At 40.3% G+C, this 27,325-nt stretch overlaps 1 protein-coding gene across 1 annotated transcript in view; it reads left to right on the forward strand.

The window, feature by feature from the left end:
- The window catches only part of FSHR (follicle stimulating hormone receptor), a 202,359-nt gene that overhangs the window by 156,200 nt on the left and 18,834 nt on the right, over positions 1-27,325 (forward strand). The window contains exons 5-8 of the mRNA XM_054476352.2: positions 15,158-15,229; positions 16,711-16,788; positions 22,242-22,310; positions 22,422-22,496. Coding sequence (XP_054332327.1) covers positions 15,158-15,229; positions 16,711-16,788; positions 22,242-22,310; positions 22,422-22,496 — 294 coding nt within the window. The remainder of the gene's footprint in view (positions 1-15,157; positions 15,230-16,710; positions 16,789-22,241; positions 22,311-22,421; positions 22,497-27,325) is intronic.

Consider the following 27,325-nt stretch of genomic DNA (forward strand, 5'->3'; position numbering starts at 1 on the left):
GTTGCCATAATCCAGGGATACAGTAATGGTGGCGCCTAGAGGGATAGAAAGGCATGGTTCAATAGGGACACATTTCTAAAACAGAATCACTGGAATATGTTTTACCTCTGGGTCAGACATGCATCTAAGTGGTTGCAGTGATTTGTTTTTTTGCACACTCACTTTCAGTAACCCCTAAAAGCCTCTCTTCCCCCAGTACCTCCTCCTAAGCACTTCCCACACAGAGTCATCCTGCAGATATCACTCATCAAGAATCCAGTCATCTTATACAGGACTGTAATTATAGTGAAGAAATTATTAGCCATCTCCCGGCTGTCAGTGTTGCAAGTATCTAAGGATGTTGCCATGACTACAAGGATGTTTGGGCACAATCGAGATTTACAATTGCTTTTTTTATCAGTAATCTGTCTGGCAGAGCCAACTTTGCCTACCATCGTCAACTCTAGGAAAACGTGTCCAGCTTTTCCTTCCAGAACACTGATGTTGAAGGTGAGATTTCAGCCCAAGCCTGTCATCTCCAGGGAGGCAAGGATCATCTCTTGATTGTAAAGGTGGTGACATTTTCATGCTGCTTACCTTTCCTCCCTGTTCTTCTCTAACCTGTTCAGTATGCATTCTCCTGAAAGAAGCCCAAGTCCTTTCCATCAGCAAAGAGATCACTTGATCCATCAATTTGTATCGACATATTCAGATTCTGATATTCTCCTTTCGAGGAGAATTTGCATTTTTGAAAGAGGAACGTGAAAAAGGTAATGCTAAACCAAAGAGTTGGTAGTGATGGACTCCATGAGAGGGGGATTTCCAAGAGGGAGAGAAAATTTCTACAGGACCCACTCAAATAGCACATAGGTGACCATCTACTCTACCCATTTGCAGATTCAGTGCAATTTTATTTTCATAGGATATGCCTTCTTACAAGGTAGTTGCGTCCTTACCTCATTAATTTTGAAATAAGACCTGTCTCTCTTTCATCACCAGAAATCAGATATAAGGACAAGTCTAGAGAGGATTAGGTGAAAAGCAAGTCTCAGATTAGCCTAGTAAAGCTTAGCTCTGATTTTTTTCTTATTGCTATATCATCCTCATCAGCCAGTGATGTACTAATCTCTTCAGGTCTCAGTTTCTTCATCTGCAACTGAAAATAACAAAATATGCTTCAAGAGGCTAGTCAAATGGGGAAAATGGAAAATCCTCTAAGATCTACTCTAGCCCTGAAGTGCTTGGTTTCTGAACTGTGATCTTCATGAATCTGGGGCTCCCAGTGTCACTGCCTGTCCTGAGTTCATCATATTCAGGCCCCACATGAGGGGCCCTGTATGGAAAGAGGAAGTGATTCCACAAGATAAGAACATTTGGCATCTTGCAGACCACTTCACTTCCCAGCTCCTCTTCCCCAGGATTCAAATTCTGAGATCTTGCAGAAGCAGTGAGAAGCTTAAATCAGCTGTAAGTTACTCATAAATTAAGTACAGCTAAAGTGCAGCTCCTAGAGCTAAAGGACAGTCATAGATGTATCCCTGCCACCCCAGTCCCTGACAAATGAGAACCACCACCTCAGCAGAGCCTGAGACGCACTGGATGTGGAAATGATATTTAAGAGGCAGAAAGCACCCAGCAGCCATTAGAGCTGGCCTAGGAAGGAGAAATCCTTGGCAGGGCCTGCCTGGGGCACAGACAGAATGACAGCGTGGACAGTGGAAACTGAAGAGACATCAGGCAAATACCCCACCCCCATGGAAAATAAACTGTTGCCTCTTATTCCACTACTAAAGCCTTATACTGGGAAGTTTAAAAGGTATCTTTGTCCTTACAGACCCTTTTAGATTTGCAATTATCCCTGGGACAGGCCACACATTTAGAGCTACCCATCTCCATGGGGATGGGCCAGAGGAGGCAGGGCAGGGCAGTGGGCAGCAAGGGTAGTCAGAAAATGGAGATAAGGGAGAGTGTCACTCAAGTGACAGATTCTGCACTACTCCAGGGGGTGGGGGTGGGGGTGGGGGTGGGGGACCAGGTTTTCTCCATCACTATATCCCCAGTGCAGGGAGGGAGGATCACTCATTTTTTCTTTTATAGAAACCTGGCTGTGATCCAGATGCTTGCACCTGGCTCTCGCCCCACTCTGAAATACTTGCTAAGAGAGACCCACTTTTTCCTTGCTTCCATCTATTTGTTCATCTCTTCTACTTTATCTTTCATAACATGTGTTCTTAGGCGATAAGATCCTGGTACAGGAATATTCTAGCTGAATTGTCCCAGCTGCCCCCAAACTCTTGATTTATCCTTCTGGGAAGGACGTTGTCTTCCCCAAGGGCAAGTCTGCAGGAAGAATGCATCCAGGGCCTCACAAGTCAGCCAGATCAGGATGGGGAAACCATGAAGTAGCTGGAGATTTCCCCACTAGATCCCCACTAGATTCCACATTCAATCCAGAGCAAGGGCTGTGGCTGACCCCACAGAATACAGGGTCTGCACACAGTGGCCCTTCATGAGAATGTGGGCTGGAGTGGCTGGAACCTTTTTGTTTGGGTAGAGAGGGGAGCAGCTGCTGTTTTTAGAGAAATATCTTGGGGCGTCACAGAGTGTGAACACTGAAGTGACAAATGCTCCACAAAAGAATATTTTCATCTTCAACAGACATCACAAAAATGTTCTGCTGTGGTTTAATCACGAGCTCACCCACAGCAAACAATCCACAAATAACATCTAGTTCAAGAGGCAGTGAGCTTTTCCCTCACCCATTTGGAATTCAAAGATAGCAGTGCTAAGAAGAGAAAGCCTGGCATGCTTGAGGGACTTGCAAGGGAAGCAGCTAGGCAACCTCCCTCACAATGATCATCCATCATGGTCTCTCTGGACAATGACCAAACCACGGGAGCCACATAGACACAGATTCATTCAGCAAGACATCAGGGATAAGCTCTTTTCTTTACAGGAGAGCCAAAGACCCAGGTTCCAGCCCTGGCCCTGCCTGTGAGAACTTGTAAGCAAGTAACAGGGCCTCCTGGGGTGATATGGTCTGGCTCTGTGTCCCCACCCAAATATCATCTTGATTTGTAATCCAAATTGTAATCCCCACATGTTGGGGAGGGACTTCATGGGAGGTAGTTGAATCATGGGGGCTGCTACCCCCATGCTGTTCTTGTGACAGTGAGCGAGTTCTCACAATATCTGATGGTATTATAATGGGCTTTTCAAACCCTTTGCTTGGCACTTCTTCTTGCTGCCACCATGTGAAGAAGGCGTGTTTGCTCCCCCTTTCTCCATGACTATAAATTTCCCGAGGCCTCCCCAGCCCTGAGGAACTGTGTGTCAATTAAACCTCTCTCTTTTATAAGTTACCCAATCTCAGGCATTTCTTCATAGCAGCATGAGAAGGGACTAATACACTGGGCCTCAAGGAAAATGGAGAAAAAAATAACTGCCTCATTTCTTAACAAAAGGTTATTGTAAAGAGAGAAGAGGAAGGAAGGGGCAAGATGAAACTGGGTGTGGGAACATTTTGAAAGTTAAAAGCAATGAAGAAATGCAAGCACTGCTAGTTGTATTAAGGTATTGCTGGATGATACGGGCATGAGTAACAGAAATCATAATGCAGAAAGCTCTTTTACTTTGTATTAATTAACTAGCCTTACAAAAGACCTGTAAAATATTTACTGGTGGCTCCATTTTACAGATAAGAAGCTTGAAGTTCAGAAATGCTAACTGAATTCCCCAAACTTACAAAATGGGATTAAGAAATTATACTGGGGAAGAAGGCCCAGGGACACTGAGCTTACTGATCATCTACTAGATGGCAGACTCTGAACTAAGCATTCTGTTCACACAAGGTACTTTCCAATCTTCCAAAACAGTGAGGTATGCATTTTTCCCAATCTACAGATGAGGTCTTTGAAACTCAGAGATTACATAGTTGATAGAATTAAGAACTGAAGCCAGGAATGTCAGACTCCAACCCAGTTCATCCTGCATTCCAACACAGCACAGCTAGAGAGATGTAGAATGTGGATGAAGCCAATGTCAATGTGCCCAGTGCTCAGAGCACAATACTGACACCTTATTAATATGTTTGCCACTTGGAATTTGTGATCATCTTCTTGGGCTAAGTTGAAGTGTACCTAAGAAATAGCTTTCTAAATAATTAATATTAGAAATGAGTTGTGGGAAGGGTGTGCAAACTGTTTAAAATATTAACTCTTTTGCAACTCCCTTATGTAATTTAAAAGTAATTGCTTGCCACAAATTGGTAGTTTGATTAAAGTTATTCTAACATCAGCATCCAAGAAGGTCTCACAAGTTTGCTGCTTGGCCAACTTTTTTTTCTTTTTTTTTTTGCTGCGAATCTCACCTAGAGATATCTTTAGGTTTTAAAAGTTCTTATACAGCCAATGCAGTATGATGGAAGCAACATCACCAAGAGGCAGGGGAGCCAGAGTGCCTGGGTTCAGGTTCCATCTGTTCTACTTTCTATCAGACAAGCTATAATAATTTGAACTCTCTAAGCCTCGGTTTTCTTATCTATAAAATAGAGTTTATAATAGTACCTTCTTCATAGGGTTATGGGAAGGATTAAATGACTTTAATACAGGTAAGACATTTACAATGGTGTCTAGCTTATGGCAATGAAATAGGTGAGTATTAACCATTATTATTTCTGGCTCAGATCTAGAAATTTTGAGCAGGTGAGCTACTCTCTGTAAGCCTTGCCTTCCTTATCAGTAAAATGGTAATCATAATTATGCTTACCTTAGAAGGCTATTGTAAAGTCAAATGAGATCATATGAAATACCTTTGTCAGGTATGTGCTACACAAATAATAAGGCTAGTTTATTTTCAAGTCTTTTTTTCTTAGAAGAAAAATCTGGGTCAGACTTGTGACCTCGGTAACCAGTTCCTAGGAGTGTGGTTCCTTTTCAGTTAGCAGTGTTCTGGTCTATTGCCACTTTAGCCAGCCTCTCACTCAGCCCAAATTCAGACACTGGTCACTGTGTTCACCAAGCTAGAGGGGGCAGCTATGAAACTTTCCATGTGGTCTTTTTAAAGTCCCTCTTTCAACCTAAGTGAAGCAGCAAGCAGCCCCCACCCTTTCCATGGTACAGGAATAGGAAGGGAAAAATCTACAGCTTTCTCCAGAAACCCTTCTCACAAAGTCTCTCCCCAAATTTAACTCTCCACACTACTTTCATGCCCAATGTGCATGAGAGGTTAAGAATTGTGTAACTGGTTTCCAGAAACATGGAATGTGACATTTCTTGTACCACTGTGTCTCAGGGAAAACTCCAACTATGACATTGGCTACACTGAGCTCTGCCTTAGCCATGGGAGGTATCCTATAGCTTGCTCCAAGTTAAAAGCACAAACAACATCAACAGCAACAGCTACACGGTAGCCCATCACCAACTTATTTATTTTTTTACATTCAAGTCAGGCCTATTTTCTCAAAGATTTCTCCTAAGTTTAGTTCCCTTTTGACTTAGTTTGCCATGATTCTTTTTACCCTAATCTGGTTATATGTAGAAGTTAATTGTTGGACTAGGGGTAGGAAACTGACCTTGTGACTGATATCATTTACAACCCTAGCGTAGCTACACAGAGTCCCTTGCTTTACCTCCCCTAGTTATAATCTAAGAGGTCCATCCTAAAATGTGCAAACTTGGTGGTGGAGAGTAAACCAAAGTTCACTGGACAGAGTCTGCCCTTTCACCAATACAGTTCTGATTTTGTGTATTGTGAACTTTCTGATGTACATCGTGGTAGAAGAATGGAGTGTGCTGACTGATGGAATACTCTTCCTAAGAGAGAGTTTACCAACCATGTCCTAATAGGAATAGCCTTTTTGAAGAATTGGTCTACAGTAAAAGAAGTTGGCATAAATGCTTTAGCTTTTAGCAGAGCTTCCAAGGCTGAACTAGGAAACACCAAACTCAGGATATACTATACAATGAAGTGGGACTCCAAAGTCAGTATGTTTGGGGAAAGCCAGCATGCTATTTCCTTCTCTTGGAAATTTATAATGAATAATATCATGGTAAAGGCTCTGAGAATCCTGCAGGAAAGAAGCTGTTTAATTAACCTTATTAACCCAGCATTACCTAAATGTATTTGACCATTGTAACATTTCATTCACAAACGAAGTATCTGTATTTCTGGAAATACCGTTTCTAGAGAAATGCTCATTTTCTAAGTTGGAAGGCATCTTAGAGGTTACGGAGTCTGAGGCCCTCCTCAGGAATAAACCCTTCCATATAGTTACTTGGACATAGTAATTCTATGGTTGCAGAGATAAGGAACCACATGCTTAGCAGCACAATCCATTTCTTCTTGGGCAACTCTCATAATGAATTACAATCTGTCTTTAAGGTAAGACAACAATAAGCACCCAAACTTTACATTAAGAAAGATCTTAATTCAACCTCCAGCTCTGCTTCTCCTTATGTGGCTTTGAGAAAGGTACCGGACTTCTCTCAGCTGAGCATCCTCAACTCTAATATGAGGATGGTAAGGGTACCTGTCTCCTAAGGTAGTGGAGAGGAATATATTAAATAATCGATAGTAAGTGCTTGGTGTAGTACCTGGTACATAGGAAGTGTTCAATAAATGTTGACCATTATTATTATGAATCCTGCATCTACTTTCCAGAACAGAATAGCACATATCTATTACCATTTCCACCTGGCAGCTCTTCAGAATCACAGGCTTCTTTTCCCAAGCAAAGTATCCTATGCACTGGATGGTATGATCTTGATTCCTCACCCCATCAGCGAACAAACACACAAACAAACAAAGCATATGTTTCCAAATGAGTTTATTGATAAAGTAGATACACATATGACTGCAGTCTTGTGTGCATTACCACACATACACAAAAATAATATTTTAAAGAATAAAATCAAGATGAATAATATGCTTTGATATTTTCATCTTCTCTTATTATATACCATTTCACATAGCACAAAATCCTGTTTTGCTCTCACTAAATATAATAACAACATTTTGAGAAACCATTTTCATGGAATATGCTTCCTTTTTTTTAATCCTTAGTTTAAGAGGTCATTGTAATATTAGATTTTAATGGCTGTCAAAGCTGAGAACAAAACTTCACTAAAATAAGTAGATCCAATGGAAGAACAGCTCCATACCTATACTCGCTGAGTCATCATACTTAGTGTTTATACTCCTTTTATGCAAATACTGTTGTAAAATTCAGCTAGTATATTTTTTCCCTGATGTCAGTCAGATGTTCTGGCTGACATCAGGGAAAAAAATACACTAGCTGAATTTTACTAGTACCTGGAAACTACCTGGAATACATTGAATTTTTTATAATTTTAATGAAAGCATTCAAGACTCCATGAGAAACAAACTGGTTAGAAAATTGCATTTCCTTATGTTTAAAACATATACTATGAGAGTTTTCATACGTAATGACATACATCACTTTCAGCAATAAATTAACAATTTCCATACATTTTTCCCGATGCTTTATCCATAGTACACATTTTTTTTCAAATCCTGTTGCCTTCCTCCTCATTAATATATCACCTTTCACTTAAAAAGACAAATCAAGTGTGTCTAATTAGAAAATATCTGCTTTGTGCCATTATTTCTGACAGCCATTTGTCATAGAAAAACTCAACAAATTTGGATCCCTTGTCTTTTTGAAAACAAAATGTAAAAGTCATCTTTAATTTATCAACTCTAGGTAGTAGTTTTCCTTGACTTCAACGAACCTCTAAGTGATAGTATGATCCTGATCAGAAAACCCAGGAGCCGGAGGCTAAACAGAGTCATACAGGTAAAAAGGTAAAAACGTTGATCCAGGCAGGTTTATCAGAAGGAAGCAGAAGGCAATTAGAGAACGAGGGCAGGAGGAATCTGGGAAAGTCCAGTGTGACTTCCAATGTTCTCAGCAGAGCTCAAGGAGCCTCAGGTAGAAGGTAACAGAGCAGCCTACTGAAGTGTCATGTAAGTCCCACAGGGACTCAGACAAGGAAACAGCATTTCAGCACCCAAGAGAACTAGGGAGATGTAAGACATGACCCAGGTCCTAGTGGATCAAGGAAATCAGAGTCTCAGATATGGCAACTGGAATATAAGGCTGGAGCATGACCACAGCAGTAACAATTCCTGGACGTGGGGCTAAGTTTTCCTAAAAGGTAAATCTTATTTCCCTGTGTAAAATATAAGAGATCTGAGCCCTGGGGACTTCAACTAACCCCTAAGGCTACACATCTTACAAAATGATAAGGCCAGGAGGACTTGAAACCAGACCATCTGGCACCAGAGCTCTTACCTTTGAAGCTATGCTACATGCCCTGCTCAAAAACAGAGGCTGATTGCAAATCTAGGATGCTAGGTCCGAACAGAATCTGCAGCCAAGCCGATAGGACTGACCTCTCCTCTAGGAAATGTTACCCTTGAGCTCCTTAAATTTCCCCTGATTACTAAGGAGTTTGGTTTCCATGGAGACTGAGACAAAGAGTTCCAGTTAAATATGAGAGTTAAATAGTTCTAGTTTTGAAAATGTGAGATTGAAAAGGCAAGAAACCAGGCTTTCCTACTGTCTTACAAAAAATTTCTTACACAAAATCATTTTACAGAGAGAAACTAAGACTCTGAAAAGATAAGTGAACTGTTTGGTGTTATCCAGTAGCTAGAGAGACCACTGGAACCCAGGGTCTCTAAACCTTAAGTTGAAGACCTTTTTCGTACACCTTCTTACATGCTCTGCCATCTAACTCCACGATTCTGTGATACTGTACCTAGAGCAATGTTTATTTAATGATTCAGAAAGCATATGTTAGCATCTTTTATCATGTTGTATATAGATATACAAACTCCCAGTTAAGAAGGATCTGTAATTAATAGAAATATCAATATTAGCAGGCCTCATAAAGTAGGGAGTCTTTTCATATACAGTTGATCCTCATTATTTGCAGATTCTGTATTTGCTAGTTAATCTACTTGCTAAAATGTATTGCAATCCAAAATCAGTACGTGAAACACTTTTGCATTCTTCTTGGACATGTTCTTGTGCAGAAAGACAAAAATTTGACTGTCTTGACATGGGTTCCCAACTGAGGTTGAATGACTCTGCATTCTGCCGCCTCGTTTCAGCTGTCATGATGAAAATCAAGTGTCCTTTGCATGGTCTATCTAGGGCCTTTTATCCCCATATTTGTACTTTTTCTTGGTGATGTCATTGTTTAAAATGGCTGAAAATATATGTGTAAGATAAGCTTCCTCCAGACATGAGTTATATACTCCAGAACATGAGTTGTGTTAATGAATCAACAAGAAATATTAAATAAGGTGTCTTTAAATAGAAACATGTATAAAACAAGGTTGTATATTGATCAAGCCATGACAAAAATGTTGCCACCAAAGGCTTATAGGAATCTAACCCTGAATTTCCCATGGAGCCAGTGATTCACTAATTCCCTCTTTGAGGTGACTTTTAGAATATACTGCTGTTGATAATGAGAATCAACTGTATATAATTAAGCTCAGTCCACTCTTCCTAGTCTTATCCATCATTGCCCTAACTTCTCTCAGAATGGTCAGGAGGAAGGAGTCAACTTCAACTTTATGCAAGGGACTTTAAAAATATAATTAAAAATGTAAAAGAATAAAAGAATCAAATGGCTTAAAAGCAAACAAATCCTATACCATAGGAAACCAATTAGTAGGTAGAGAAAAGAGTTCAACTTCAAACCCTCAGCCTTGGTTACTAGGAAATGCGCTTTGGCTAAAAGGATAAATTGGACACACAACTGGCAGCATCCTCTCTCTTAATCAAATTTGCCTAAAGCATCTCAATGATCTACTCAAGCCATAGCATGAACTCTGTGGCTGCCTTAAGTCCTAGACTAAGAGAGAGCTGCTTCACACAGTCTCAGAATTGATCATTCCATGCCATGGTAGATTTGGTGTGGAATAGAGGTAAAAAAAAAAAAAAATGTATTCTTGGTTGACATATGTGATAAAAAGGGATGTCTTGTATTTCCTGGCTTACTTTTCTCACTCCAGTAGGTTAAGTATTCACCTCCGCAGTTGGTTCTCAGCTACCATCGGTTTGGTCTGATTACTGCTGTGAAGTCCTGAGATGATGGGCTGGTGAAAACATGGGCCAGCTCTGCTCAGGGAACCCTCAAGCCTTCTTGCTTCCCCTTGCAGCCCCATAAAGTGGCTTCTAATGCTTGCCCATAAGTAGGGAATTAACACCATGCTTCTTCTTTACCATGCTTCTTTACCTAGCTTTAAAGTTTCTGGAATCCTTCCTCCTCCCTGCCTTTTAATTTCATTTTTCTCTGCTTCCCATCCTTTCATCCACCTCGTGTGGTCCGGATACACACACTTGCTACTCTTAGTTTAGGCCAGAAGGCTCTGTACTTTCTAAGATACCTGACTTTTTTCCTTTTCCTATAAGCACTTCTTCTTGGCTACTCCAGCCCATATTGTTCCTCCAGCGCCTTCTCTGAACTCATAAGGCATTCACAATCAGTAGCATACAGTTTCCCACTAGACCATTCTGAGTGTTTCACCTATGCCAGTCTTAACTCACTCACAAACTCCCTGAAACCAGCACACTGTGTCTGCCTTCCTCCTTGGATAAAATAGAGATTTTACGGGAAGGATGGCACATAGTCCAGTGCAACACAAGCAAACACAGACCCTGTTAACTCAAGAAAAAATAAGAGCCCATCAACATTACTGAAGCTTAATAAAAGCATTAGTGATGTTTAGGACAATGAGCCTCAGAGCCTCAGGGTCACCTGTTTATGAAAGGCAAGCATATTATCCTATGGCAGAATAGGTGAGAATGGTTCCCAGCAATTACAGGACCCCACTAAGTTTATCCTGATGGGAGAGACACTCACTTTCATTATTACAACCTAAAGATTAAGGACAATCAGGCATGAAAGATGCTAACACCAACTTAGAATGTAAAACTGGCTGTAGAGAGGGAAAACTCTGAGTCAGTTACCTTTCTTTAAAAGACTCATTTGCAGAACTTAAATTCACTGACATTTTACCCTCAGGCCTTTAACTGTTTTTTGAAGATAAACCACGGTTGAGTGAATCAAAATAATTTTGCAGCAGTCATTTGACAAAAGCAAACCCATTGAGACATATAGTTCCTAGCTGATTACCCACTTCCAGCCTCCATCAGACATGAATTTATTGATCAGAGGGGAAAAATGAATTGAAAACTAAGTGTTCATCTGAACTCCATTTCCTGTATTATCTTGGGGTTATAGAGAGTCTCAGCTACAGAATTATCACCAATAATCCATCTCACTAGATGGTCACTAGATCTTTTTAAGAGCCTTAAACTCAGCACTACTGGAATAATTTTAGCCATTTTTTGCAGTGTGTTTTCTTTCCTATAAAGATCAAAGATCTCAATGTGCATCTGCAGATATCTATAGATATCCCATAAGTACAGTGGCTATGGAAGCTCATGCAATTGATGTTAAATGATGCACTTGTAACTTTATTATTGAGCAATCATGAATTCTTCATTCTTTCAATTATATAAAAATTATTCATTCACTAAGAGAGATGGGGAAGTTGCTACCCATATAACGTTGAATGAGTAAGCTGTAATAAACATAGGTAGTGGATAATTCCTTGTGAGTTCATCTCTTGACAACATATAGCGTATTACCTGGCATAAAGAGCTTGGCAAACATTGAGCACATTATATGCGTCAACTACTGTACCAACATTGGGTTTTCAGGAAAAACATGAATCTTGCCCTCACATGATTCACAGTCTGGTTGAAGAGGCAGACATTGGATAAATAACACAAAATAATATATGGCTCAGAGTTTTGAGGAGTGCTAAAATGGATGCAGTTATATTGAGAATAAATCAGGGACCCGAATTTAGATTAGCATATATGGAGCTCCTTTTTGAAGAAATGACATGTGTAACTAAACTCTGAAGGCTGAGTTGAAGTTGGCCAGGTGAAGAATGGATGGTTAGCCTTCTAGAGAAAGTACATGCAAATATCTGGAGAAAGGAAAGAACTTAATACAGCTGAGGAATTGAGAGAAAGCCACAGGGGCTAAAACACACTGGGGAAATAGCATAAGATAAAGGTGCAAGAGTAGGCAGTAAGAAGTATAAATTTTACTCTAAGTTTTATGGGAAAGAACTAAAGCCTTAGCAGCAAAGGAGTAAAACAATCTGATTTACATTTTTGAAAAGAAGGCCCAGAGTGCTGTATGGAGAATGGATTGGAAAAGAAGAGGAGGATAATATTGCAGACATTCAGAGGGTCTTTTGGGAATGGTGTCAGTGGAGATAGGCAAAATTGCATAGAGTCAAGACATATTTTGGAAATGGAATCTAAGAGGACTTTGAGATGGGCTGGATATCAGAATGTGAGAACAAAGAAGCCAAGCCAACTTTAACTGTCAAATTAAAATTGATGGATAGCAATTCTATCTATGGAGAATAATTGAGAAGAAGTCGTTTGGTGGAGATGATAATGGGGGGAACAAGTTTAGTTGGCTATGTCAATGAGACATTCAGGAGGATACGCAAAGTAAGCTTTAATTAGCAATAGACTAGTGAAGTCAGAGAGCAAGTATGAATCTAGGAGTCACACAATATTGATGCTACTTAAAAATCACAGGAAGCAAGATCTATGTAGTGAGACTATAGAAAAGAGAAGAAAAGGCCCAGAGTACAAATAGAGGAAAAGGAATCAACAAAGAATGCTAAAAAGGAGTAACAGGAGAAGGAGCAGAAACAAAAGAGTGCAAAATGACAGAAACCAATAGAGAAGAGAGTCTGGAAAAAAAATACTAAATGATCCAGAGAGGCCTAATAAAGTGACTGTTAAAAGTGTTTCTTACATTTGGTAGTGGTGAGTTTGTCGACTTTGGCATGACAGTCACAGTTTCAGTTACGAGTTATGGGATGAAAATAGATTGGAGCTGGTTGAAGATCAATGGGATATGAGAAAATGAAGACAGCATGTGCAGACAACTCTTTCTAGAAGCTTTGCTGTGAAAGAAGAAAGAGAAATAGGGAGTTAGGCTAAGTGAAAGAAGCCAGATCGAAAAGTTGCATTCTAGATGATTCCACTGATAGAGACAGAGCAAGAGGGTGGACTAGAAAGCTCCACCAATTGTCCCCTGGGCAAAGACACCAAATTAACAGCTCTCTACACAGAAAAAAACACCTTCATGAGAACCAAAAATCAAGTGAGCACTCACAGTACCTGCTTTTAACTTCATATCGCTGAAAGAGGCACTGAAGAGATAGAAAAGACAGTCCTGAATCATTGACACCACCCCTCCCCACTGCCCTGGCAATGGCTGTGTGGTGTGGAGAGCATCTATGGGCTCTAGTTGAGGACATCATAGATGAATCCATTGATATAACATTTTGGAAAAGGCAAAATTATAGAAACAGAAAACTGATCAGTGGTTGCTAGGGATATGAAGTAGATGAAGAGATGAACTACAAAGGGAAAACACAAGGGAATTTAGAAAGTGATGGCACTGCTCTATGTCTGTACTGTGCTCATGGTTACATAGCTATATGTGTTTGTCTTACTCCATAGACCTCTATGCTGAAAAGAGTTTATTTTTCTGTATATAATTTTTAAGCACATTAACAACAAAACAAATCATTCAAAAAAGAACCTCTTTTCCTGGATAAAAAGCAAAGGGAGACCAACTCAAGGGCTGTTGAAGTAATTAAAAGAGAATTGCCCAAGACAGCTTCTATGTGGATATTAGGGAATCAAGAGAGGAAAAAAAGAAAAAAAAAATTTGAGAACCTTCACCGAGAACCCATAGACTGCATTCACTTCCTCTCTAAATACAGAAGCAGAGTACAAGGCACCAAATCTTCTTGAGTCATAACCTCAAAAGGACATATGGTCCTTCACAATGATTAATATATATCAATGAATGTTCTTTAGGTTGCATGCAACTATCACCACCTCCAGCTTAAGTAAGTCACATACAGAAAAGGGGGATGGGAGTAGAGAGGTAGTAGAAGGATTTCAAATAACTCACAGGTGTGAGAGAAATGACAAAGAACAATGTGTCCAATAATTCGTATGTGCCTCTAAAAACCCTCACCATTGTTGTGGCAGCCAGTTCCACCCAAATTTCATCCAGCTTCACTCAAGTACAACTGGACAACACCTGGCCTAGCCTCGTACACCTCTCACTTCCTACTCTGGGGCTTCTTGGGCACCACTGTGAACTCTCTGGGTGCTCACAAATGTGCAAGCCATAAGTGGGGAATTAACACCATAGGGTCACCTTTTACCAATAGGAAAGAGGAGTCTATGGACACATCCTTCCCGCACTACTCTCCCTCACTCAGATCAACAGTTCTGAGGACCAATGTTTTAAATATCCTAACTCAAGTCCTTGGGATTAGGAACTAATCACCAGTAGTGGTAGTATTGCTTAGCTTCACCTCCTTCCCAGTTTCACTCCCTGTCCTGAATGCTCTGAAATCATGCTATCAACTATATTACCCACAGCTAGCCTTCTTCTCAGGCTCTGCTTCCTGGGAAAGCCAGGCCAATACAACCAGACCTTGGGAAAGATCTGGGGTAGGTCTGAAATTTTCAACTATAGAAATTTATAACCATCTCTTAAGGGTAATGACAGCAGAAGCTCTAACCAACCTCTAACCAGTTCCCAGGAGAGAGTCTGACTGGTCCAGCTTAGGTCACATGCATACCCTAGGGTCATAGGGCACAGAATTTCATGCTCTAATCCCAAGAGAATCACTTGGAGTGGAGAAAGGAGTTTTCCAACAAGTATGATGAGGTTGGAAATAGGGGAAATTTTAAGAAAATTTTGTTACTAGTTGGCAGTTGCTTTAGAGTCAGATTAACTTATCAATCTTTATTTTTTTTAATGTATACTGTGGCATCCTAATCCCCTTGTGACTGAAGTGTAAGTTTCTTTTCTCTAAGGAATCAACAGGTTTTAAGACCCTGGAATGAACCTTAAAATAGAAAACATGAGCCTAATTCAGGTATATATGGGCTTTTCTCGTAGGTTTTTCTGATGGTTCAAAATTGATATTTTTATCCTGGAAAGTTCATGCTCTAACAACTGTTTAAACAGCCAGCTTCATTTTCACTCACTCTCATTTTGTTTCCCTCTAGGTTAATATCCAACACAGGTATTAAGCACCTTCCAGATGTTCACAAGATTCATTCTCTCCAAAAAGTTTTACTGTAAGTTTTTTCCTTGAGTGACTACCAACTCTTTACTCAGTATCTGTCTTGCCCAACGGCCATCTGGGCCTTTAATATGGTTTGTGTTGTCTACGTCCTCCAAATGTATTGCTCTGGGTTAGCAAAGATAGGGAGGCCAGAAGTGAGGTCCTTGATTTTACCTGCAGGCCAGTCAATATCAGTTTGGAGGAAATTGAAAGACCCCTCAATATGAGTATTTTTCACAAAACCAGCAAGTAGCAAAATCAAAAAGTTGCTCATTTTTTCACTATTCAGTGCCTTAATGACTGCCCCCCACACACATACACAACACCCCCTGTATTCCAGCATCCTCTCCTCTTCTTTCTAGAGTTGCTATTCTGCCCTGGGCACAAAGAAACTATCTAACAAACACATTCATATTAAAGAGTTAATGACAGGCTGTGTTTGCCTCTTCCCAAGGTATTTGTATCTTGAAAAAGGAAGACAAAAGGTAGTTTATAATGGCAATTATTTCCAATAATGGAATTGTAAGAATATGGACAGATCCAAAAGGAGGAGATGGGGAAGGAGTATAAGGAGCTAAGCAGGGAGGGAGGAGAGAAAGAGGAAAATACGAAAATCTTTCAGAATTTCTCAAATTGTTCCAAGCTGTTTACTACACTACTTCTACAGCTGTTACTTCCGCATTTACTTCTCCATGTTAGATCAGACCTAATAGGGAAGGTTAATGGGGGAAATGAGGAATACAAACAGAAAATGAGACTTTCCTCATCCTTTCATTCAGGAAAGGCAAAATCAATGATAAAACCATTCTGAGACCCAAGGAGAATAGGCAGAAGGAAGCTAGCAGTAAGAAGGGGATTGACATGAGGAGAAGGCCCAACTAGGATGAACAGAGAAGTTAGACAGGAGGTGAAAGGTCAGCTTAAGTGTTTGTTACATTAGGGTGAAATTATTTAAGAAAATCTTCAGAAGAAAAAAGTGGGCCACATACAGTGGCCAATGGCCTAATCCAGCACTTTGGGAAGCCAAGGCAGGTAGATCACTTAAGCACAAGGGCTTGAGACCAGCCTGGGCAACACGGTGAAACCCTGACTTTACAAAAAATACAAAAATTAGCTGGGCATGTTGGGGCACACCTGTAGTCCCAGCTATTCCGGAGGCTGAAGTGGCAGGATCACTGGAGCCTGGGAGGTTGAGGCTACAGTGAGTTGTGATGGCACCACTGCACTCCAGCCTGGGTGACAGAGCAAGAGATCCTGTCTTAAAAAAAAAAAAAAGACACTGAATGTCTGCAATTCCATTTGTAAGAACATACTAAAGATAAATTAGAGACAATTTTTTCTCCAAACTTTGAGCTGATCATCTTCCAAACAACAACTAATTATATTAATACATTACCTCAGCTAAAGACTACATCATGCCAGTTAAACTAAATGTTGGAAGGTTACATGAGTAGAGCTGACGTAAATATCTTATTTGTCTGTACTTTCTTCTAGTGACATTCAAGACAACATAAACATCCACACAATTGAAAGAAATTCTTTCGTGGGGCTGAGTTTTGAAAGTGTGATTCTGTAAGTAAGAGGGAAAAAATCCAACAGAGTAATGTTTGATTTTTCATTTAGTGATCTCTTTCTCATAATTGGATGCTCCTTTTTTGTTTGGGTAACTTTGGCATTTCTCCACTTAAATCACTCTCCGGTTCTGCGTTTTTCTCTCATCTTTACATTTCAGAATCACAATGTGGAGTCATGTTAATAATTTATGATTCTGTGGTGTGATTCAAGTATTTAAAATTGCTGTTTGAATGATGGTCTCCTGTGATACAACATCTGTTCCAAAGGACAGAATAACTCATGCATCAATAAAGCTAGTTATTGCCTGGCAAGGCTTTTGTTGCCTAAAGAAAAAGATCAGGAAGGAGGCCCAATCAGGATGATATGGCGATTCCCTCATAACCATGCCAAGCAGCTCCTGTTCAGGCCCATGCTGAGCATAAGATGACTTCTCATTTTCTTGAAACGATCACATTTTTTAATGAGTTTGAGTTACTCTCTCTGACTTTGGGGAAATCTTTTAAAGGCACTCTGTGTTGTTAATGAAAGACCTTCTAATCTTTTATGCCAGTAGCCCCTGTAGTAGTTTATCCACTCACCAGGATGGCCAAGAAATAAGACACTATGGGCTACCTGAGTATGCCTAGGATCCATGAAAGTTAGATACACAGAATGACATTTGGGGACTCAGCAATTGCAATCACATCTGTAAGATATGAAAAGTATTTTATCTATTTTACAAACTGTTGTGTTTTTTTTTAAATATACCAGTATGAGTTTTTAAAATATGCCTATATGTACAAAACGTTAAGTTCCAGTCCATAAAGAATTTTAGCCCTCTTCAGTTACATGATTCAGATACCCGGCTGTTAAAAGAAAAAAGAAATAGTAGACAGATTATAACACTTTGATGAGTAAAGCTAAGCACTGTATTTGATGTAAATTAATTACAGAGAACAATGGAAAGAGTTTGAAAACAGATTAGCATAGAAATTGAATGTATGGAGGGAACAATAAAATTAAATCAAAGGAATATATTCAAAATACATAGATATTAGGACAAAAGCTATAGATGAGTGATACTGAATCATTTCACGTAAGCTCATGATATTTGAAGTGAAGGGGTGTGTGTGTTGAGATGAAGTGATGGGGTGCAGAAAGGGTGAGAAAGAGAAAGCAAAAAGAATAAACTAAAATGTGAGCAGAATGAATGATATATAAAGAAAAAAAGAGCAATTATTCTAAGAGTAAAGAAGGAATGATTTCATCTGACTAGTCTGTGATGTGAGGGTTAAAGGAAGAGTTAAATAAGGGAAAGCAAGCTAAGAAAAACAGGTTGTTTTTAAAATGGCCTTTTAAAGACGAGTGGTAGTTAGCTACGGAGTTGGCAAACGGCATGCAGAGGGAACAGAATAATCAAGACCATGAAGAGCACCTGCCTTTTATAAAAATAAAAATAATCAGCTGGGCGCGGTGGCGCATGCCTGTAATCCAAGCACTTTGGGAGGCTGAGGCGGGTGGGTCAGAAGATCAGGAGATTGAGACCATCCTGTCTAATATAGTGAAACCCCATCTCTACTAAAAACACACACACAAAAAAAATTAGCTGGGCGTGGTGGCAGGCACCTGTAATCCCCTCTACTCAGGAGGCTGAGGCAGGGGAATCGCTTGAACCCGGGAGGCAGAGCTTTCAGTGAGCCAAGATTGCACCACTGCACTCCAACCTGGGCAATAGAGCGAGACTCTATCTCAAAAAATAATAATAATAAAATAAAATAAAATAAATAAAAATAAAAATAATAATACAAAGAGCTTGTGGAAAACAGTGAATACATGAGACATACTGGCCTGCTGGATTGTGAAACAAACACAACAGTAAAAGGATTCCTGGGCTACTTCACAGAGGGAGATTAGTGATAAATATAAACAGTTATACCTGGATGTTTATGTTTATTTGGATCTTTCTTGAAATATATGTTCATTTTAAATACAGAGACTTAAATGTTATAATGTGGCAAACTTATTCAATTTTTTATAGAAAATATATAATTAAGTGGGAGTGTGCTCATATCATTCTTGTAGTTTTGCACAGTGTGCTTATACTGTTCTCACAGTATCATTGACCTGATTTTTTTGCCCAGACCATAAGACAGAAGGCAAAGCACTTTAAGTGACCTGGTCTCAACTCTCCCCAACTAGAGGCAAAGAACCTGAGGAAATAAGAACTTCTGACAAAGCTTTGCAAACCCAAAGCTACAAAAGAAACATATAGATCCCGTCTGCTCTTTCCTAACTCCTGTTCATGGACACTGATTTCTCAGAATTTAGTAACAGTTTTCAGGAAAGGAGTTTTCTTTTAAAAGTGAATGTTTCTCAGACATGTCTCTAAAGGATAAATTCACTTTTGTGGAAACAATTTCTATTGTTCTTATTTTGGCTGTCCCTTAATCCATAGACAATAAAATCATGTAATTCATACTTAACACAACTTAAGTCTCCAATCGTTTCTAGTTTGGCAGCTTTGATGCAGGGGTGCTTTCTTCCCATGGGGACATTTGAGCACACTCAGAAAAAAAAAAAAAGCATGGCAAATGGCACTGATGACTGTCAAAGTATTCTATGGATAGCAGTTTTCAAAATTCTGGGAATACTACACAGCTATAAAAAAGAACAAGATCATGCCCTTTGTAGCAACATGGATAGAGCTGGAGGCCAATATTCTAAGCAAACTAACACAGGAACAGAAAACCAAATACCACATGTTCACTCTTATAAATAAGAGCTAAACAATGAGAACACATGGATTCTAGGAAGGGAACAACAGACACTGGGGCCCACTTGAGGGAGGAGAGAGAGGATCAGAAAAAATATCTATTGGGTACTCTGCTTATTACCCAGGTGATGGAATTATTTGTCCACCAAACCCCATGACATGCAGACTACGTATGTAAAAAACCTGTACATGCTCCCCTGAAACTGAAAGTTGAAAAAAATTCTGAGGCCCTGTTCTAAAAGTAAATATATTTTTAAAGCAACCGGCAATGAAAGATTATCAGACACTAGCCTAGTGAATCAGAGAAGTCAGCAATAAAAACCCACTATGTAGAGTCTTCTGAGTCCTTCTGCACCCGCACTGTGCCCTGGTAAGCAGAGTGCCTGAATGGGGAAAGCACCTAGCTATGGCCAGCCAGGAGAATGTCCTAATTCAGAAGAAATAAAATGAGGTGATATGCGTGACAGCACCCAGCACACTCTGGCCTCAGGAGAGGTCCGCTTCGTGCGTGTTTCCTCTGCTCCTCAGTCAGCCTATCTCCCTTGCCTGCTCCTCAATGAGTTTTAAAGGGCCAAGTACCCAGCACCTCCACTCTTTAGGATGAGAGCAGAGTTCACTTCTGTAGCTTCCTGAGCCTCTGCTGAGTAAGCACACTGCCCTCGTCCCCAAGGACACAAAAGGGTTAAGGTAAGCCTGTGATGCAGTTATTCCTTAGTTGATGTTCTGCCCAGGTTATTGTAGTCATCATCATCATCGTCATCATCTGGTTTTCAAATAATAGGTACTTCCTCTCTTAAGAGACCAGGGGTGTGTGTAATAAATGTGGGTTTCCCTTTGTTACTAGCTTGAGATTCCCACAGACTAACGTAAATCCAAGGGCAGCAGTACTGAACATAATTTGTTGTTTGTGAGATGATCCACTGTTGATATCAAGAAATACCATCCTCCTCCTCATATGATGGTATCTGTTGATTGAGATAATCCATAAAGACAAAGGGATATTTGAATACAATAATTATTTAAAATTAGTTTATGTTTTATTTGATTATAGCAACATCTATTTACAGGACAGTAATATGCAAGAAATATCAATTATCTAGTCAATAGGCAAATAGGTGGAGCCTGTATGGATTAAGGGTCAGCCAACTACATATAACCCAGAGGCCAAATCCAGCTCATGAGCTAAGACAGGAAACACTAACATTAGATCTAAGTTAAGCAAAATGTTATCCCCTACTAAAAATTCTCTTCTCAATATTAGACCTATATTACAAAAAAAATACTCAATTATTACACTTTGAATTTGGTCAATAAAAAATTGTGGAAATTGTTTTATAGGTACATAAAGTACTTATATAATATTTTTTATTTTTGCCTTTTGGCCCATAAAACTAAACTTTACTATCAGGCACTTCACAGAAAAAGTTTGCTGAATCCTGTAGTTGATTCAAATCCCCAGGGATCCAAATGCCACAGCTGGCTCAGCAACTCCCACTATCCTGCAACAGTCAGGAGTCCAGATGTGCCTGGGAGAGGCTTTCTCAAATGGCATGGGGGTGAATAGCCACTTCTTTGCCATCATAACCCGCCAATTGGTTGTGAATGTTTTAAAAGATTTACCTTGCCCCTTTCTGGATTTTTTTAGCTAATTAGTTTTCAAGAGGAGGAAAAAGACATACAGTTGTTCTCTTGTGATTTTAAGTGTTTTCTGGCTACCCATGGCAGCACAGGAAATAGAGTCCTGGATGCACAGGAGCTTCTCTGGGTCAGCTTTCTGTACAGTGTTATTTGAAAACCCACTAAGCTGGACAGGGAAAAGAACCTGACAGCAAAGCAAGAACAGGTAGTCAGAGGCTCTTCGGGCTAAGCTCTCCTGACCTTGGTATCTGTTTTTGTTTTCAGATCCACTCAGGAGCAGAGCAAGGCAGAGCTGTAGCCCAAGGTGTCCTTGGGCTCCCCTGTCCAGGGAACCCTGCTCACTGACCTTCTTAGCGCAATCAGGATGGTTGTTCTATACCCATCTCCACCTCCCCCAGAACCTCCTCCCCTGCTCATTCAGATCACCTCACCCTGCCACAGCCCACATTCTCTGTAATTGATTTCTCTTCCTTTCTGGCTTAACCCAGAGCCACCTCCACAAACCTCCAATAACCAGGTCCCTAAGGGTCACAGGAGATGTTCAGGTTGTCTGACAACTTAATTAGATCACTTTTGATGATAGCCAGGCCTGCTGCTGTGGGTGATCATGGGTGAAAGGCTTAAGGCCTTAGAGAAAGGTGACACAAAATGTTCTTTCTCTGTCTTATAAACATTTGTTCAATAATTGTACGATTCCTGTCCTTCAGGATGAGAAAGATCTGTCGCTCCCCTCATTGCTTCTCTACACACAAATGATGTGTGTAAAGACCTTACAGTTATAGAATCCAGGCTGCTCTGCCTAAGTGTGCCTTTTCAAACTTAAATTTCATTTATTCCTTTGAATAGGTAATACATGCACATAATACAAACTTCAAAAGTTACAAAAGATTATACAGCAATAAATCAGTCTTCCTCCCACCCGTGTCCCCAAGCTTTAAAGGTGGCATTTTCTTTATGCCACTAACCTGTGCTGTCTGCCCTTGCTCAGTGCTTCCAATTATGAAACCCCTGTATTGTTTGCATCTGACATTATTGGTTTTTAATAGGCTTTTTATTTCAGATGGCTGAATAAGAATGGGATTCAAGAAATACACAACTGTGCATTCAATGGAACCCAACTAGATGAGCTGTAAGTAGCCCTGACTATTCTTCCAGGCCATTTAAAGGGAAATGGCTCTTACAACAGCAATATTTATGTGGCTTTGTGTTCTCCTTCTTCTTTCCTCAACCCCATCCCCAGGAATCTAAGCGATAATAATAATTTAGAAGAATTGCCTAATGATGTTTTCCACGGAGCCTCTGGACCAGTCATTCTGTGAGTAGCTTTCCCCATTTCTGTGTGTAAGAGCTCAGTTTGTGTAAGTTAGAAGTCAACTCTCTGCAGCTACAGGAGAAGCTTCCAACACAGGGCTGGCCATCAAGATCAATTTTTATTCGTGTCATCTGCAAAAATTTATAGAGACAATTTAAGGCTTATCCACAGTCTAACTCTCCATTAAAAAGCAACACTAATAATAACATGTAATGAGCATGTACAGAGTGTCAGATGGTGTTCTAAGAAGTTAAGATGCATTTTCTTGTTTAATCCTTATAATCACCCCCTGTGGTAGGAGCTATTATTCCCATTTTACAGAAGGAAAAACTGGCTTCCCTGGAGAGGTTAATTCACTCACTCAAGGTTATACAAGAGTTACAGCAGGGATTTAAACTGATCTAACTCACGGTACAGACCCACAACCACTCGACTATGTGTCTCTTCCCTGGAAAGGAAAGCACAATTCTCCATCATCCTCAACACTCAGGAGGTTCCTTCAACCCAATGAGACCTATATACACATTATTTTTGGATCCTCTTTCCAAATCCCTTGGGACGCATTCCGTGCCTCATAGCCCTGCATCAGCACCTCTCCTCTTGTCATTTCATTACTTCCATCTTTCCCTCCAAAAGTGACTTTCCCATCTTCTCTTCTTACCTACACTGCCCCTTCCATCAAGGATCATTCCAAAGTTCTACCTCCTCAAGTCTCTCTGACAACCTCGCCATCAGTGACTTCTTCCTGAGGCTCTCATGGCCTTTAAGGCTTCTTTGGTGGGGGGACAATCTGCATCACAATCACAAAAAGGCTTTTTAAAAATGTGTTCCTGGGCTCTAAGCAAGACCTACTACACTTACTGAAGAAAGTACTTCAAGATGAAGAAAGGCACCCAAAAGGAGAGAATGAGGTACAAGAAGGAATGGTGAGCAGAGCAATAGATAAGCATGTTAATAAATCTACAGTTTTACTCAATGATCCTTACGTAGCCTGCCTTAAGTCAAGTCAGGCATTTAGAAGCCACCTACCTGAACCTCTTATTTGGCAGTTAGCATAGGCTACCATGTATGGTTATCTACCCATCTACTGACCAACCATCTATCTGCATCACTTTTGTCTACACCAAATAGCTAATATTCTCCTTCAGGCTGGAACCTGTGTACCTGTAGAATTAGACCTGGTATGGAGAGTCAGAATTTTAAATATTTATTATTAATGATAAAGGGTGTGTTGTGATCCATATATGAGATTCTGCTGCTTTGAAGAAAGAAATATACGCTTTAGGGTAGATTTATCGTCCTGACCATGTTCAAAGATTATTCGAGAATGCCTGGCTTTGTATAGGCAACCTATACAAATGGAGTATCAGTGCGATTAAAGCAGAGATACAGAGCAGACCGCCTTTGTTTAGACCAATTCTTTTACCTCTCTAAGTCTCAGTTTCCTCACCTAAAAAATGGCCAAAAAATACCTATTTCCTCATATTATTTGAAGCATAAAACACACACACATACATAAATATTTTTTCACTCATCAGATAAATTTTTAAGCATCAGTCTTGTGCCATGCAGGGAACAAAGGAAAGTTCTTCCTCATAGGAAGCTTATATTCTCATTGGGGGTGGGAATAGAGAGGAGTCAGGCAACACATTAAATATACAGCTTAATATATCGAGTCATGATCTATCTATGAAGTACAAGGAAGGACCCAGGGTTAACAAATGGATAGTGTTGGACATATCGTCCATGTACTCAAGAATACAAAACACTCAAAACTTGTACTGCTTAGTTCATGTTCCCTGTTCTTAGAGTACTTGGAACACAAATGAATTTTGACAAGTACTTTTGATGTCTTTGATCCCCACAATAGCAGCATGTCAGTTTCACTTAGCAAAAAGCCCTGAAAGTTTTGAATGTTCCTAAGAAGGCATCTCTATCTGTTCATGGCAGAATATGTCAGTGATGGGTGTGTTTATATATGTGACCTGTACCAGGTACAATATTGAATCTATAACATCTTAACCTACTATCTGCTCCTGAGAATAATGAAGTTGGATGAGATCCCCCAACTCCTTCATTATCCAGCTGAAGAAATCAGAACCCAGAGGAGAGTGATCTGTTAAAGATCACACTGCAACTAGAAGGGGTGGAGTCTGGACCAGAAACTAGGTCTTCTGCCTCACATTCCATGTATTCCCACCATACCTGTTGCCATAAATACATTTAATTGAACATCCAAAAGTTATTCGCTGAGGCCCCCTGAAACTGGTTGTGAGCTAAAATAGAGAGAAAAATAACTATTAACACCAGCCTCCCAGCCTAAGAACACCAGTCAATGTTAGATAAACATGGCACAGAAGAACATCTCCTGAGGTTGCACAAGCAGATTCCAGGCTAAGACACTGCACAATGTATCTCATAAGAATGTTTGACAGAGAACACAAAACTTGAATACCCCATCTAGCCCCACTGTGAATGCAGGCAGGAAGAGAGCCTCTGTGAAAGCATCGGAAGCTTATATTTTTATTTCTTGTTTTACCAATGTTAAGTGTGACAAATTTACTTTTTGCTCTTATAAATATGGATTTAGCTAATTTTATTTTTATTTTATTTTTTTGAGACCGGTCTCGCTCTGTCACCAGGCAGATTAGAAATTTAGAGGGATCACTAAAAATAATTTTTAAAAAATTGTTAAAAATGTTGCCTTTGAGTGAACTGGTGCTTTAAATTATAATCTTCCTGTACTATTTGTGGGTTTTTTTTTTTTCCCTAGGATGTGTATGGACTATTTTGATAACAATAAAATGTACTTGAAAAAAATTTTTAAAAAAAGCATCGGAAGCAATTCTGCAAGGTCCTCAAGTTATAGGCCCATTGTTTTATCCTTCTTACCACAGGAACACATCTGTCTAGAATTAAGGGAATAAAATTTACAGAAAATTCATGGAATTAGGAAGCACTCCCCATGACTTAAAAAGGTAGAGAGTGATAATACATTCCCACATATTTTCATCTCAGTGCAGGATCCTGGCCGGAAGCCTGGCCTATAATTGCTAATTTCCTCTTCTCCCCCTAGGGCCAAAAGAATTGTTCACCTTAACATAAAGCCACCCTTTCTGGGGCTTTCATATTAGTCCATAGATGTTCTTCAAGCCTCTCCCCCTGCTGACTTGAGACACAAGAAGACTAATAGCCTATTCCACATCCCACTTCTGCAACCAGATACACTAAACCATCTAAACCCTGGCCTGAGAGGTGCTTGTGTAGGTGTGCAGTAGACCAGCCCACCTCAGGTGATGAGTCAAGAGGTAAGAGTAGGAATATGAGTAGGCTATTCAGACCACAGTAGGTGCAAATCATGCTGATCTTGATTGTGCCTTGGGTCAGATTACTGTCCCTGCTCCCACACACACACAAAAAGACTGTGATATATCTGCATGCAGGAGGTTTACCAGAGGGTGCTCTCAGAATGTACAGGGAACCCTTGATGGAAGCAGAATCAGGGTAATGCATTTGCAACAAAAGGCTCAGGTGATCCCATGGGGAGATCTGGAGTTAAGATGGTCCTTCAAAGTTGTACTGAATTAAGGTAAGGGGCAAGTCCTCCATATCAAGAATCATTGGGTGCAGGCTGTCCCTGGGGAGGAGCCAAACTCCTGGGGAGGAGTAAGTCAGCTGAGGGCAATTCCCAGAGTAGCCTTGGCTATGAGCCACCTCAGCTGTCAGTGGTTCTCAGCTGTCCTAAAGCAGCATGTTCAGAGTTGAGTAGGTTTTGGGGGGGTGTTTTTGTGTTTTTTTTTAATCACCCATGCTGGAGTGCAGTAGTGCCATCATAGCTGACAGCAGCATTAAACTCCTGAGCTCTAGTGATCCTCCTGCCTCAGCCTTCTGAGTAGCTGGGACTACAAGCGTGCACCACCACACGTGGCCATTTTTGTTGTTGCAGAGACAGGGTCTCACTATGTTGCCAAGGCTGATCTCAAACTCCTGGCCTCAAGTGATTCTCCTGCCTTGGACTCCAAAGCACTGGAATTATAGGCGTGAGTCATAACACCCAGCCCCTACCTTTAGAATTTTTGACTCAGTAGGTCAGGGTTGAGGCCTGATAACTTGTATCTCTACCATCTTCCTAGTGAAACTGATGCTGCTTGTCCAGAGTGCTCTCTGAGAATTACTGCCCTAGGACCAATGTTGGGAATTGGGAAGCCTTGCTCAGTCTCCAAAATATCTCCTCCACAAGCCAACTGTGGTGAATCTTCCTCCCTCACTGGCTCAGTCTTTTTTCTCAGGTGGATATATGCAAGGAATTCTAAGAAAGTTAAGGGGCACACACTCAAACTGATAGCTCCTTTCCTGAAGGCAAAATTTCTAGTTGAGGGGAGCCTATGAACACCCGAGGGTGCAAGGGTGCACTGTTCCACGCAAAGAAAGATAGATGCAGAGAAAGCCAGGGGCATACAAACAAGTTTCATCGAGTTTCAGAGGAGCAGCTCAGCATCCTCATTTCCCCCTTATGAGTCTTGACCTTGAACATCAGCAGCCATCTGAGTTTTTACCTGATATTCTGAACTCACTCAAGGTTGTTTTTTTTAAGCAATTGAGCAATTGCTGTTTCTTTGGGAAAGAGTTTCCTGTGGGGAAAATTTAATGCATTGCATTTGCAGGCTGGAGCCAGTACAATCATATTCTGATGGTTTATCAAATTGATTTGGCTATAGCTCAGATTCATTTGATAGTTCAGATTCAAACACTGAGTTATTTGTATAAGAATGATTCTCTTCCATTACCAGTGTACCCACAGTCCTATAGATAGTAAATTGCCTTTTTATCCA

The sequence above is a fragment of the Pongo pygmaeus genome, chromosome 12, assembly GCF_028885625.2.
Source record: "Pongo pygmaeus isolate AG05252 chromosome 12, NHGRI_mPonPyg2-v2.0_pri, whole genome shotgun sequence".
NCBI lineage: Eukaryota > Metazoa > Chordata > Mammalia > Primates > Hominidae > Pongo > Pongo pygmaeus.